Raw genomic sequence first — 14,669 nt, 5'->3', positions numbered from 1 at the left:
CGTAACCCAAACATTGACAGCCCAAGTGGATCGCTGCCGTTGCACAACAGTCAGTAGCTTCTGCCAGGGCAGAGTCTGTGCCCTGTGGAGTAGAAACACATGCACCTATTTCTCATTTTGGCCTTGAGCAGAAGAACTGGTTTTCATTTTTGCAGGACGGTGGTTTTGGGTGTGTGCTCAGAGAACTTTGACAACATTTGAGGGAAATTGATACGCTGCAAGGACAAAGCCACTTTTCTTTATTCTACATTCAAGGGCAAGCTTTGCATCCAAGTGGGAAAAAAAATAGTGTGGCAAAAAATAAGGTAGTCATTAATTTTCATTTTGCTGTAAGCATATATTGGATTAACTCTGTTAAACTAAAAGGGTCAGAGCTACTAAGCACTTTCTGCGGCTGCTGCCTTTAATTGCACTAATTAGAGCTATACATACATTGCCCTACAGGATCTGAGCAGGCCTGAGAAAAGAGGTTTTGATAACTGTGTACACCACAGCATCTGACAGTTCAAGGTCTTCCCATGAATTATAATGGCCCTGAATTACAAGAACCCAAATTGTCATAGTTCAAACGTGGAGAAACTGAGGCCTTTTTTTTCCACCAGATTTAAAAGAAAAAAATAAAATCACACTGATGGCATTCTGGGCTCCAATTTTCCAGATCATATGCTTCCAGAGCTATTTTTAGGAATATTTGGCTTTGTACACAGAGAATTATTTTTGATGCTTACCACTCTATCGTCAAATTAAAATTCATGGGTAGCACCATCTTGCTAATGTCATGAGAGTGCACATATGTGCACAAGATCTCCCCCTGAATGGAATTCTGTTCGATAAGGCCATTCTTAACTCAAACGGGCATCCACTCTAGGCCAAAGTTATTGTCGGTGGGACAGGGCAAGGGGCAAGGGGCAAACACACTTGGCTCATGATGGGGTTCAGGTGGGTGGTAGGTGTTGAGGTTCTTCTAAGATTCTTTGAACAAAAAGTCACACTGTTATAAATAACAAAAATGAAAAGTTTAAAAGCCAAGCTTGGCTGTTTGCTTGGGCAGCCTTTCAGATCTATCAGCTCTTTGAGTAACATCGACATCTTTGTAAATGGCACGTCTTCCTCTCTGGCATCTCCATTCTTAGCCAACCACTTAGATTCTCCTATCAGTGAAACTCAGCCTCAGGTGTCGTGTTTGCCGTGGACCCAAACCTGTCTCCATCAGATGCATACAGGTGGCATTTATAAAATTCCAGATTGTTAGGCCCCACACAACATAAGCATCTTTAGGAGTGAGGAATATCATTTTTTTAAGGTTCCCACATACTTCAAACACAGTGATTGTCAGAGTACTGAGAAGGCAGTTAGCAGGCAGTCTGACTTGACAACAGGTTTGTCCTTGCTAATAAGTGTGTGTGCCTATAGCAATGCATCTCCAACTTTCATGTGCTTCGGAATCACCTGCAGATCTATTTTTTAAAATGCAGATTCTGGATCAGCAGGCCTGGGAAGGGGCACCAAGATTATTCATTTCTAACAAGCTCCCTGGTGATGCCAATACTGCTGGTCCATGGACCATACTTTGACTAACAAAGCCCAGTTATTCAAAGGTCAGTTATTCAAAGGTCAGTTTCTCACAGTGGCACTCCCTCCCACTCGTGACAATTAAAAATGTCTCCACACATTTCATTTTCACATTCTCTTGAAGGGGGGACTCCCTCTGGTTGAGAATCTCATCACTAGGTAATCCTGATCATCCACCAAATATACAGTCTACTTAGATGATCAAAAAAATCCACTCTATGGGTTTGTCTACCCTCCCACAAAGGGCAGAGGACTTACCCTGTGCATGACTGTATCCACACCCCCCACAAGACTGGTATGTAATGGGCACCTAATAAGTATATGAATGAATTAGTTAATTGAACAAGCTAGTACTGAGTTTTACATGAAGTTCAATCTTAGAGGTTACCTTTTTCTATGTTATAAAGAGACAGAAAAAAAAAAGATTGCTTTGCTCTATTCTCTGTAGATAGTTCTACTGCATTTTTAAATTTTATTTTTCTCAATGCTTTATTGAGAAGCCATAAGTAGTCAGGTACTCATGGAACAAAAAAATGCCTATTTAAAGTTTTCATCTGACATTTTTTATTTCCTGACAAGGTTCTTATCTAAAGGAGGATCAACCCATAACCCTTTGTTGACCAGTTCTCGAAAAAGCCCAAATCCTTTGCGCTTCCTAAATCATCTCACACAGCTCCAAACCAGCTTCACAATCAAAGCAGGCCCAGAGCTTGTGTGATCCGCTGTAACCACGGGTTTCCCATTTTCACTGTCATTTCCCTGCCTCTGCCTGCCACGACCCGGCTCCCTCACCCCTTCCCACCACTGGCAGGCAGCCTCGTCAGCTCTCCATTACAGCTGCACCCTCTACTCCATTCCCCTCAGAGCAGGGAGCACCCTGCCTGGTGCATTCGGCTCCCCTGACTCGGGGCTGCACGGGACCAGCTGTGGCAGCACCACCAGGCGAGTTTGAACCCAAAGGGAAAAAATGTGCTCCCCTCTCCCAGCACCCTCGTCAAGGGCACAAGGGCTTGTCATCGAGCCCTCCCTCTCCTCCCCCGACCCCGCCATGGGTTGTCCTTGCTTTCTTGATTTTTCATGTAGGCGCTCTTTGTTCCTCCTGGGCCAGAGACAAGGCAGGGAAACTCCTCTGACCACCTTGGCCCAGCTCTGAAGGGCCCATGAGCCTTGCTCAGCCATCACTCTCAGCTCTTGAAGACAAACTTGCAGAGGAAAGCTTTTAACTGGAAGAACCATGTCCCTTCACGAGCCCCTGAGAGCCTATTTGTATTTAAGCACTTGTAAAGACAAGCGGCTGCCAGCCTGTGTGTTAGTGAGGAAATATGCACATTTACTCCCTTGAGTGGAGACCTAACCAATATGTGTAAACAGACCAGAATTTGCTCTACTTTTCCCCTAAGAGAAGTTGACTTGTCTAGCGTATCTCCTCATTGCTGATATTCTCCTGCGAGCTTGGAAGCTGGCAGAGTGTAGGCCAAGACATCCTGGCAAGTGTCTCTGAAATTGCCATCTTCCTTCCTGATAGGTCAGCCTTTCCAAAGTTGGGTAGCTTCTGTCCTAACTGCTGCAGAGCACCAATGGAAAGAGCTCTCTGAACATGGAAAATTTGTGGGATCCACTAGCTGGGTGTCGGTAGCATCCAAGGGGTGTTCTCCAGCACACGCAGAGATAGGGCCATGAAGACTTGAGTATAAAGCCATATTTGCCCTGTGCTTTGTCATTATTCCAACTGGACTCCTAACAGCAGAAGTTCCTATCACCCTGGGAGGTACCTGGCAGCTAATTAATGGCATATGAAATTTAAATGCCCCAGGAAATATCACTTCTCTGAATCCTTCACTGAGGAAAAAAATCGTAATCCACATCTTGCAAAAATTGGGATTTTTTCCCCTTTCCATAAAAAAAAAAAAAAAAAAAAAAAAAAAAACCAGCCCAGTTACTCTCTAACAGTTTGGGGCAGGAAGCTAATAGGTTGTATTAGTCAGCTTTCTGTGGCTGTGACAAAATACCTGAGGTAAACAACTTAAAAGGAGGAAAAGTTTATCTGGCTTAGTCTCTGCAGTTTCAATCCATAGTGGCCCTGTTGCTCTGGGCTTGGGCTGAGGCAGAACATCATGGTGGGGAACACATGGTGGAACAAGGTTGCTTATCCCATGGTGGCTGGGGGGGGGGTGGGCGGAGAGAGAGAAGAGGAGAGGAGAGGAGGGCAGGGGACCAAGGACAAGTGTTTTAATCAGCTTTTTCAGTGCTGTGACTAAAAGATCTGATCAGCACAATTATAGAGGAAGAAAAGCTTATTCGAGGGCTTAGGGTTTCAGAGGTCTCAGTCCATAGACAGCAGGCTCCATTCCTCAGGGCTTGAGGTGAGGCTGAACATCATGGCGGGAGAGGGTGGCAGAAGGAAGCAGTTCACATCATGGCGATCAGGAAGCCGAGAGAGAAACTCTACTCTTCAGATACAAATATATATCCCAAAGCTATGCCCCAATTCCCACCTCCTCCACCCACACCCCACCACTTCGGGTACCACCCAGTCAGTCCCTATCAGGGGCTTAACTCACTGATTGGGTTAAGATTCTCACAACCCAATCACTTCTCTGAACCTTCTTGCACCATTTCACGTGTGAGCTTTTGGAGGACACCTCACAGCCAAACCATAACAACAGGACCTCCCCTTCAAAGGCATGTCCCCAGTGACCCGCTTCCTCCAATCTACTAAAGTTGTACCACTTTCCAATAGCGCCACTGGCTAGCAACCAGGCATGTGGCCCTTAGGGGACACTTCAGATGGTAACAGGAGTCTGTCTCGATGTAGTGCTCTGATATGCTTTCAGGAGGAGGAGATGACGTCCCTTTCTGAAGCAGGCTTAGAGAGCAGGAGAGAATGTAAGCACACACTCACATGAGCCGGTGGCTGACCCGGGGCTTCTCTGTGAGTGAAACAACTAGTCCGTGGCAGTTCCTGGTCCCCGAGCTCACACACTGACCAGCCTCCCCTTTCCATCCGGAAGGGCCCCAATTCTTTGTCCCTGGGTTTGATTGCAAGGTCGGTACTAGATGTGGGTGCTGCTATTGTTTCTGCCTCTTGCCACAACTCCCAGCAACTGGGAAGTGGGGGCCTTTGTGAATGTAAGGACCACTTCAAGATTTACGCGTTCTCTCAGAGTGCTTGTGCATGAAATTGTCCTTGAGAAATACTTGTTTTATAGGAACTTGCAGGAACTACTAGGGGTTTTTTTTAAAATCCAGGCTTCCTTCTAGTGTTCTTGAACTAGTAGCTGCTGTAAGCCTTGATTATTCTTTTCAATAGCTGTACTTCAACAACAAAGAGCAGCCCTGAGGAGCAGAGGCACAATTGTTACCAACAACAAATAAGAAGGGGAAAAAAACACACCCAAAAACCAGAATAATTGAATATTAGAGCAGGAACAATCAGCTTCACGCTTTGTGCCACAGAACTCAGTCCACGGATGCTGGTGATCTCCACTAGGGAGAGAAAGGCTTGATGACTGGCCGTGGGCCTCAGACTGAACATGGAAGAAAAGCTTTTGTCCTCAGGTTGGCATTTGAAGCCCTAGGCTCCAGGGCTGGCACCTAGTAGAAGCACAGCACAGATCGATTAACTGGATAAATAAATGAATTAAGTGCCATGAGAGCCCAAGGGAGGAAATAAGTGACTGTGCTTGCCAAGTATTTTCACAAAAGAAGCCTGAATTGGACCTTAAAGGCAGGATTATTTCTGCAGACATCAGGAAGGGAAGCTGCAAATCAGAGCACACCGTGTGCAAATGTCCAAAGGACAACGTGGCCTCCCAGGGAAGCACAGGGGGCCACTGGGCTTGGTTGACTTCAAGCTCCAGTTTAGTGTGTCTGTGGAATTCTAGTTTTCAGCTCACTTGTGTCTCAAAGGTTTGATTTTTCTTTCCCTTAAGCATTAGGAACGCTAGTAAAGGCTAGTTTGTTGTTTTTGTTTCTGTGTTCCCAAGTCTTTGACATTCACAACTGAGTTTTTTGATTCTAGGTGGTAAGTTGCCATTTCTGCACAATTCGGCTTTAAATTTTTCTGCTTAAATGACCATAAATGTTTCATCGAGTATCTTTCTAAACTTATATCTGACCCTCTAGTTTTTCTACCCATGTTTATAAGAGCTAAGTAAATACGGTCGACTGTACTCTGACATAGGCGACAGAAGCACTCAATGATTGATTTAGGTCTCAGGGGCACCCAGCTGGCACCTGCAGAGACCTGCCTTAATGTTGATGTGTTCAAAGCCGGTTCTTTTCACCTGGTACTTAGGGACACACACAACCACGCCACCTCTGTTTTCTCTTAGTACAGAACAGATTGGAGAGCCCTCCCGTTCCCAGTGTGTGTGCTTCTGGAGTTGGGGGCTGCTGCCGATGCTGCTGAACTTAGCATCATTGATAGTGTAGTCCATAGGGTGCCAGGCAGGTGAGGCACATGCCAGGAAGGGATATCCTCTCTGTCAAGGTGCTAAGCAGGAGGGCTGGTCCCAAGGAAGAGGCAGAGCCAAGGGCTGTGCCTTACCATTTCCATCCCTAGCTCTCCCGCCACGTTCCCAAACTTTCTTCCTCTTTGTTTGCAACCTGCTAATAGAACTTTAATTTTCCATGAATAGTAAGTGGCTGAAAGCAGCAAAGTGTTCTCCTTACCACTGGGATTGATATTTTTACTAAAACCTTAGGCTAAAGGTTGAGGGCAGATTATCACAGCCTCTTAAAGGAGACTAGGGTGTGGGGGCAGGAGAATAGCTGTTGGAGCCCCTGAATCAGGATGGGTAGCCCCTGAATCAGGACAGGTGAGCTGTAGCTTCTGCCAGTGAGTGCAGTCCTCCAGACACCACCAATGTGAAGAGACTTGGGGCCCCATGTGTATTTTCTTATGCAACCCTTCATTAGAGGTAAACTGTATTCTCTTGAGTTCAGCTCTTTATCATACTTGAGCCCCTCCTTAAAAGGCACATATGGACAATATATGAACAGGGGAGTATCTTCAAGATCCTGAATCAGGGTTCTCAAACTTTAAGGTGCCCAAATCACTGCAAAATCTCAGATAAATGCAAATTACATTTAGTAGCTGGGAGGAGCTGCTGGGTGACATGGATGCTGTATGGACCACTCTTGGAGCCACAAGGCTCCAGAGAGCAGTGTTGTCAACTTTGCATCTCCGGATAGATTGGCATACCTGGGGAGCTTTTTAAAATCTTGATGCCAAACTGTACCCCACACCAGTGAAATCAGAATCCTGAGGACAAGGCCAAGATATCCCAGGTTCTAGAAGCCCCCACATCATTCCTGCCCTGGTTGAGTCTGTAAGAAAGACGTGAGTGGATGGTGGGACTGATTCCTACCACTTTGGAAATCGGCCACAGCATACTGTGACGGTCTTGACGTGGTGTCCTTTAAGGGCTGTGAATTACAAATGAGCAGCTGCCTTTCGTGTTGCCAGCTTCGGAGCCTGGGCTGAGGGCCTCGCGACGCTCTTGCCATGCCCCCTGCACTGTGGCCTCTGCTCTTGGCTGCTGCAGGCTCTTTTCGGCAATCCTAATGGGGCTCTCAGAGTCCAGTGAGAGTGAAACCGGACATTGTCTTCCTGGGGCGAGGGTTTCTCGGCCCTGCTGCACATTCACATGGCTGGTCCGCATTCCGCGTGCTGGACGGTCCGAAAGCTCCCCGTGCGATGCCGATGCGAAACCCCGACCGGGAGCTACAAGGAGACTTTAAAAAATAGACATATTTGTTTTTCTTCAACACTTTTGGAACTGGTTCTAAATAACAAAAGATGCTGGTCGGATGATAAACTGTAGAAATGTTTTTTTTAAATATGCAATTAATGATTTTTAAAATGTTTCAATATGTATATGTCGGCTTCCTGTCCCCCACCTAGTATTTTTGGGGAGGCCAATAGGCACTTGAGCTGGGTGTGGAGTTCACCAACATGAAAATCAACTAGGGCGCTGCATTAGTTAAGGTAAGGCTAGCTGCTAAAACAGATAAAACCCAGACCTTCCAAGTTGGGCAACTGTGACAAGGTCCGCGGGTAGCCCTCCTCTGCAGTCTGCCCAATGGGAGGGTGGGAGCGGGGCTCCAGGGGGCGGTCTCCCAGCTGGGCGGGGCCACGTGTGCTCTCACGCCATTGGCCAGAGCTCCATCACTTGGCTCCTGGCCCTTCGTGAATGAGTGCAGTGAGGTCCAGGGACTGCGGAGCCTTGGCCAGCAGCCAGCATTGAGGACTAGCGGACCTTGAAGTGATGATTGATCTTTCTTTCTTTTTTTTTTTTGTACCAGGGATTGAACCCAGGGTTGCTTAACCACTGAGCCTCATCCCCAGCCCTTCTTTATATTTTATTTTGAGACAGGGTCTCGCCACATTGATTAGGGTCTCACTAAATTGCTGAGGCTGGCTTTGAACTCGCAATCCTCCAGCCTCATCCTCTTGAGCCACTAGGATTTCAGCTGCACCACGTTTGAAGTGATGATCTTAGGGAAGTGTTCTCTTCTTTTCTCCGCAGATATTGCAAACGGCACCAGTTCAGGGGGGTACCGCCCGCCTCCCAGAACCAAAGAAGTCATCATCAATGGCCAGACTGTGAAACTTAAGTATTGTTTCACCTGCAAGATTTTCCGGCCCCCTCGCGCCTCCCACTGCAGCCTGTGCGATAACTGCGTAGGTGAGTAGGAGCCAGGGTCACAGGGGCCACGTGGGGGATGTGCTCCCAGTAGGCGGATAGGCGTTGTGCCAGGGCTGGCGTGTGCCCATCTTTAATCCTTCTCCACTGAAACACTCAATAATAGTTAATGTTCAGTGTATTTGCTTGTTACCATGAATTGCATCGACCAGGCCTAGAGTTACCAATCTTTTTTATTCCCCCCCCCCCCTGCATTCTGCAATGCCCTCGGCCTTCAGTTCCCCAGCACAGCGCAGAGATAAAACCATTTCATCCCTAGGCCGCTCCATGGCCCGACCGGCTGGCCCCGCACCTAAGGGTTATTCTTTGTTCAGTTCTGTTCTGGAGCTGGAAGCACTGGATCCAGCAGGGAGGAGGGAGGCAGAGGAGGGAGATTTCCTCATGGGGGGGCCGTGTTAGGGTCTTTGTTCTCCAGCAACCTCCACTCTGTCTTCTGGCCTTCTCCAGGAGAGATGAGGGAGACAGGCAGAGGGAAGGTGAGAGCCCAGAGGTCCCTGATTGTAAGACTTGGTCTGACTGTTGACCTAGCGCGGGATTCCGCCACTGTGGAGGGTGCCAGAGCCCTGGAGGTGGTCAGCAAGGGTTCCCTGGAGCTGCTGCCCAGGCCGGCAGTCTGCTCCCACCACTAGGCTGGATCTCCTTAGAGATGAGGTGGCTAGGACATGGTCAAGTAGCAAGAAAGACAAAGGCTTGCCACGGCGACAACCCGCGTTTCCTCAGCCCCACGGCCAGCCTCTAGTAACACAGCCAAGGACACTTCTGGGGGAAGGAGCAGGAACTCTTGTGTCCTCATACCTGAGAGGACAGGAATACCCCCGACAAGCCTCGTTTCCCTCGGTCACACCGATTTCAACCCTCCTCTTGGGTCTTAGAGCTTGTAGCCTGGATTCTTCCTGAGAAAAATACAGTTTTATGATAGACTTCCTGCTCGCCTGCTGTTCCAAGCAATCTTTTAATCATCTTAAGTTTACCTCATCTTCACTTTAATAATCTAGAATTTGGTACAAACGCCATGTTTTCCCTATCAGGCTTTGTTCGAGTTGTATTAACTTCAACTACTATTAGTTGTACCTTCCCAGAGGGACAGCATGGAATTCCGTTCCATCTTTCCTAGGTGGTAAGGAGTCTTTAGTGAAGAGCCTGGGCTGTGGCACTGATTGGCCTGAGTCTGGATACTGGCTGTGTTTTAAGCTACTAAACTCTCTGTGCCTCAGTTTTCCTGTCTCTCCAGTGGGGTTGGTAACAATACCTACTTCATGGGATGATTGAGAGACCCTAATAAGTAAGTGCATGTCAAGCGTTCAGAGTAAGCCTATCCCACGACAAATTATCTGCAATTGTTAGCTCCTATTACTGTTATTACTGCTGCTACCTTCATGTCTCTAGAGGCTTTCTCTGGACAAGGCCTTAATACATGTAGTCCTCTGCAGGTGTGATGACCAAAACTGCAGCTAGGCCTCCAGGTGGGGAAACACTAGGGGACATGTGACAGGCTTGATTTGATTTGGTACCCTTCTTTGGCAACACCAGCCCACAGTGGCCATCTCATATTCATCTCAAAGACACTTAAGCCAAAACATCATGGCAGCTTACATATCTTCTGGGGAACAATCCATAGGAATTCTCCCGCCTCTTCTTGGACTGTCATTTTGACCTCAGGACTTCTTATGTAATGGAACAGTATGTAACTTACACTTCCTCAGGTAAACTCCTGTTATTTTACGTACCCTCTCCTATGGGCCTAGAGACTTATTCTAGTCTACAGGGAGTTGTTATCTACAAGTCTGAAGTATTTACTGGGCACTTCCTCCCCTTTTTCATTTACAAAACTTTTACCCATTTCTAGACACCCCTGTTTCCACTTATTCATTTCCATCAATTGGTCTCAATCCTGTTTCCTGTCGCAGCCTAATTCTTGATCATGATAAAAACTTTCATTCCCAATTCATAGTGACTTACTGTTTTAAAATCTCCTTTGGATTATTGTCAGACACTTTCCAAAAGCTCATATGATCACTCACAATTTATTCCCACTATTGCTCCTATGTGTAGATGGCCCTTAAAGAACCCTGATGAACTGAATGTAAAACCCCCTTACCAAAATCATGTTTGCCTTTCCCCAGCTGACAGTGTGCTTCTGCCTTAGTGAAACCATTTAAAATGATGTCCTGGCCTATCAAGTCTACCAGCAGTGATAGGGCCTTGGGTCTAGACTATCTCTAGGAGCAGGTGTGGCCTTCTGAAAACAAAGTCACAACAGCAACCAGACCTCCCCCTAACCAGCAGAGTGGTGTTCTAGAAACCAGAGGTCCTAAATAGCAAAGGGAAAAGGAGAGAAGGTGACAAAGTCCATGGTGGGTCAAGAGGATGAGGCTGCACCAAGTGGTACACCACCAACAGTGTCCTCTAAGCCTGGTCCACAGTCCTGGGCCTGGGTTTGGCTGACCCTAACTAGAGTCTGGCTCTATAGAGGGCAGGGGAGGTGAGAAACATAGACTGATTGAAAATGAAGCTGCTCATAGAACTCCTTAAAAAAGCATGCAGTTATTCAAATCTGCAGAGCGTCGAATTTCCAGTTAATTCCATGACACTTAGGCCTTTGTCATGACCAATGATCCGACCAGAAGATTGAACCTTCTGCATATGGGAAGAGAGTGGAAAGCAGATGTCTCCCACAGAGAAGGGTAATTGCAGAGTTTGCCAGTAGTTTATTTTTAGATAGTAAGTTTTTACTGAAGGAATTCTACTTTTTGCAGCAAGTGAAAAGCACAAGGAGTACTGAAAGCCAGGGTTACAATATGTGGCTTCCCTTGTCATGAAGAGCTTTGGGCTGGCACTTCCCAGGCACAGTAGGTAGATCTTGTTTTGCAAGAGGAGACGGGAGAGGAGAATGCACTTTCCCAGGTGGCTCGGAAGAGTATTTTCCTTTGTTAAATAAGTTTGAAATGAGAGCCAAGTCCTGGGACTGTGGGTTTCTAGTTGAGGATGGAGGGAAGAGCTTTCTGGGGAGCAAATGCTGGTGCAAAATAGAACTTCTGGGCAGAACCTTGTGGCTGGGAGCTGACTCCTAGGACACACAGACCCAGGGCTGCACCCTGGTCCTGTCACTGAGTAATCCCAGAACCTGGGCAGGTTATCCTAACACCTCTGTGAAACAGGGTGACCCCGGGGCTACCTCAGAGGTTTCTTTTAGAGAGTAAATGAGATGGTACCCATCAAAGCATCCAGAACAGATCTGGTGCACACTAAGGGCCAGTGCATACCTGCCATTAATGTTCATCTCATCAGTAATAGGACATGCTGCTGTTAGGGCTTCTGAATAGCAGATTCAGACAGGATTGGTTGTCACAATCACAGTCGTCACCTTGCTCTCTTGGTAGGATTTAGACCACGTGCAGTAATAGAAGTGTGTACGTTCTTTCTGCCTTGGATTAGCTCCATTTCTGTCTCTGAATCTTCCTCTCTCTCTAGTTTCCTCTGTGTCCATCACACCACTTCTGCACATTTGCAACAGAGTATTTGGGGTTGTTTGTCCATCTAGATGATCTTGAGTTTATAAAACATTTGTAAACAACTAGCAGCTGAGGCCCTATGCCCTCCCTCTCAGACCTTCAGGTCACTGGAGTGAGGGTGGTAGAAGGCAAGAAAAGCCAGAAGGGCCCATGAGGTCCTCTCAGGCTGACCCAGTGCATGCGGTTCACCTTCTGTGACCAGGTGGACCCTGTGGGGGAGGTCTGTCCTTTGGTGGCCCTGGTCCAGGGTCAGAATGGTCCAAGCATTCTCTGGAATTGGGCATTTCTAATGGAACCTAAACCAGTAACAAAAAGGGACTTAGCTGAAATTAATGTAATCATACACTGTGGACAAACTAATAAGAAAGTTTGCTAAACATGAAGGCTCGCAAGCATTTGCCAACTGTCTGTACAAGAGTCTGTCTAACTTGGGCCACATGAAGACTGGTCTGCCTAGGAGCTGAGAGGGGCCTCTGGAGTCCCAGACCTGCTGTCCTGTCCGGGTTAGGGGACCCTCTGTGCTGGAGGGCTTCGCAGACAAATGAAGGAGTACACAAAACCCTCAGGCCATTCCAGACCCCGTCCACAGCAGCCTCCCTCACACAGGGACACAGGGTGAGCACCGGTCTGGTCATTGATTTCTACCCCTTCTGTTATTTCTGGTGTGGGTGCTACAGGAACCTCCAGAGGCCCCCTGCTGAGACTCAGTGTTCACCCCTGCTGGTTTGGGTCAAGCACCACCCTCCTTACATCCCTACAGACCCCCTCCTCATTCCCTCTCTTGCTACATTTTCTATCCTGGCTCCTTGACCAGTCATTTCTCGCTCCTGTCCCACGGTGGGCCCTCCTGATGCTCTCACTGCTCCTGTGATGCGAGTGTCCACACTCAGCCTGCTGGTTCTGTGTGTATAGCACACACTCAGCTGAGTGCCACCACTGCCCCCCTCAGAACCCAGGTTTGCTTCAACATTGTAACTCACGTTAAGAGGTGAAACGGTGGAGGTGTGGCGTTACATCTGCCTTCAGGTGTGGGTAGCATCATGGAATTCCTTTTTAACTCTTTGCATTTGGTAAGAGGTAATAAATCCTCATGGGAAAGTATATCATTTCAGGGGAGAGGCAGGGGCTGGCATTGAATCCTCCTTGGAACCCAAATGCACAGGGCTCTCCTGGGCTTCTTAGACTCCATGATCTTTGCATTTCACCAGCTTTAATGAGCATTTATGTGTCAGGCACTGTGATAGGAGCTAGGTATGTCAAAGTAAAAGCCAGTCCCCAGGGATTGTTGTTAAGCACTGACCAAGGAGAACTTGAGGCAGAAAGCATTATATTTATCATATTACAGAGATCAAAGAGAGTAATTTTATGTTGGTAACAAGAACAATTAAAAATTGTCAACAACATGTATGCACCAAATAATATTGCAACAAAATAAAGTAAAAGTTGTCAGAAAATGCAAGAATAAATTGGTATAAACATAGTGGCTAGTGAGAAACAACAGTATACCTCCTCTTTTGATGACTTACATCAATGCAATATAAGAAAATCAAGGATAGCAACTGATAATGAATAAATATATGTTGAACTTTGTTTCTACAAAGTTTACTTGCCTTTTTCAACTGTTCATGAACATTTGCAAAAATTAACCATGTTAGGCCACAATAAAATCCTAACTTGCTAAAGGCAGATGTTGCACCAACCACACGGTCTGATGACACAACAATAAAACAAGAACTCAACCACAAAGATACAATTGCACAAACACAAGCAATTGCAACTTAAAAAAAAAAAAGCTTTTCATAAACACTTGGGCAACAGAAACTTCAATTTTGGAAAATGACAGTAAGAACAATGCAAAATTATAATTTTGAATTCTAATAAAGACACAAAAAGTAGCCTAAGAGGAAAAGGTATTAATTGGAAGACTATCCAGGTGCTGGTAAGAATCTGCAAGAAGCTGGAAAGGCAGCTGGGGAGGCTGGGGGTGGGGGGGCACAGACAGTCACAACTGTCACAAGATGCTGCCTAGAGGCACAAGCAGCACGTTGCTGGTACCACCACAGGGTTCTCTGTGCCATGGCATCAACTTAAAACTGCCCTGTCTGCCCAAGACCATGGGCTCCAGACTCAGATGTCTGGGTGGGCCTCTGAGCCTGTCTCACTTCTGCACTTGACCAGCCAGCAAGGCGGAGCCCTGCCTGACCCCCCTACCCCACTCACAGTCTGTATAGTGCAGCCGAGGGGGCTGCTTCCCAGCTACTTCAGGGTTTTCCCCAAACAGGAAGTTTACTTGGATGGTAGGTGGCCATGAAGGAGAGCGTCTTTTAAAGTGTAGTACAAAAAAAAAAAAAAAAAAAGTTGAACTTAGAATAGAGGCAAGTAAACAAAGCATCTGTCTCAAGAAGACAGAAAGAGTAGCAAAATAAACTTAAGAAAACAGGGGAAAAAAAAAAATCAGTGACCTAGAAGGCAGAACAGTGAACAGATGCCAGATCTCATTTCTTGGAAAATAAACAACCAAGAGATAGAGCTCTGGTGAGACCGAAGGACAGGACACAGCAAGAAAGTGGAGTAGATTCAAATGAGACGAATATGGTGAGATATTTTTAAATTATTGGGAAATATGTTATTTTGTATGTTGTCTAACTTAAAGTCAGTTAACTAAAAACTCAATGACATGATTTTTGTCAGAGATTGGCCCAAAAAAATGAGTTAAAAATGGGTAGTTCACACAAATTTTTCATGCAATTATCTAGGCAAGGTGCTGAGCGCAGACAATATTACTTCCTACATTCTGAATGTAGTGTCAGAGTTTAGAAAAACCTTTTAATTCATTTCACCGTGATAGTATGACCCCAATGACAAAAATCTAACA

General features: G+C 46.5%; 1 protein-coding gene across 3 annotated transcripts in view; it reads left to right on the top strand.

Annotated features, from left to right (window-relative positions):
* The window catches only part of Zdhhc14 (zDHHC palmitoyltransferase 14), a 262,630-nt gene that overhangs the window by 191,055 nt on the left and 56,906 nt on the right, over positions 1-14,669 (top strand). For all 3 annotated transcript variants that reach the window (XM_040283477.2, XM_040283476.2, XM_078018833.1), the window contains exon 3: positions 8,106-8,264. In XM_040283477.2, the coding sequence (XP_040139411.1) occupies positions 8,106-8,264 (159 nt within the window). The remainder of the gene's footprint in view (positions 1-8,105; positions 8,265-14,669) is intronic.

Source organism: Ictidomys tridecemlineatus, chromosome 8, assembly GCF_052094955.1.
Source record: "Ictidomys tridecemlineatus isolate mIctTri1 chromosome 8, mIctTri1.hap1, whole genome shotgun sequence".
Taxonomy (NCBI): Eukaryota; Metazoa; Chordata; class Mammalia; order Rodentia; family Sciuridae; genus Ictidomys; species Ictidomys tridecemlineatus.
The sequence above is the reverse complement of the archived record's forward strand: the minus strand, read 5'-3'. Positions and strand labels throughout refer to the sequence as shown.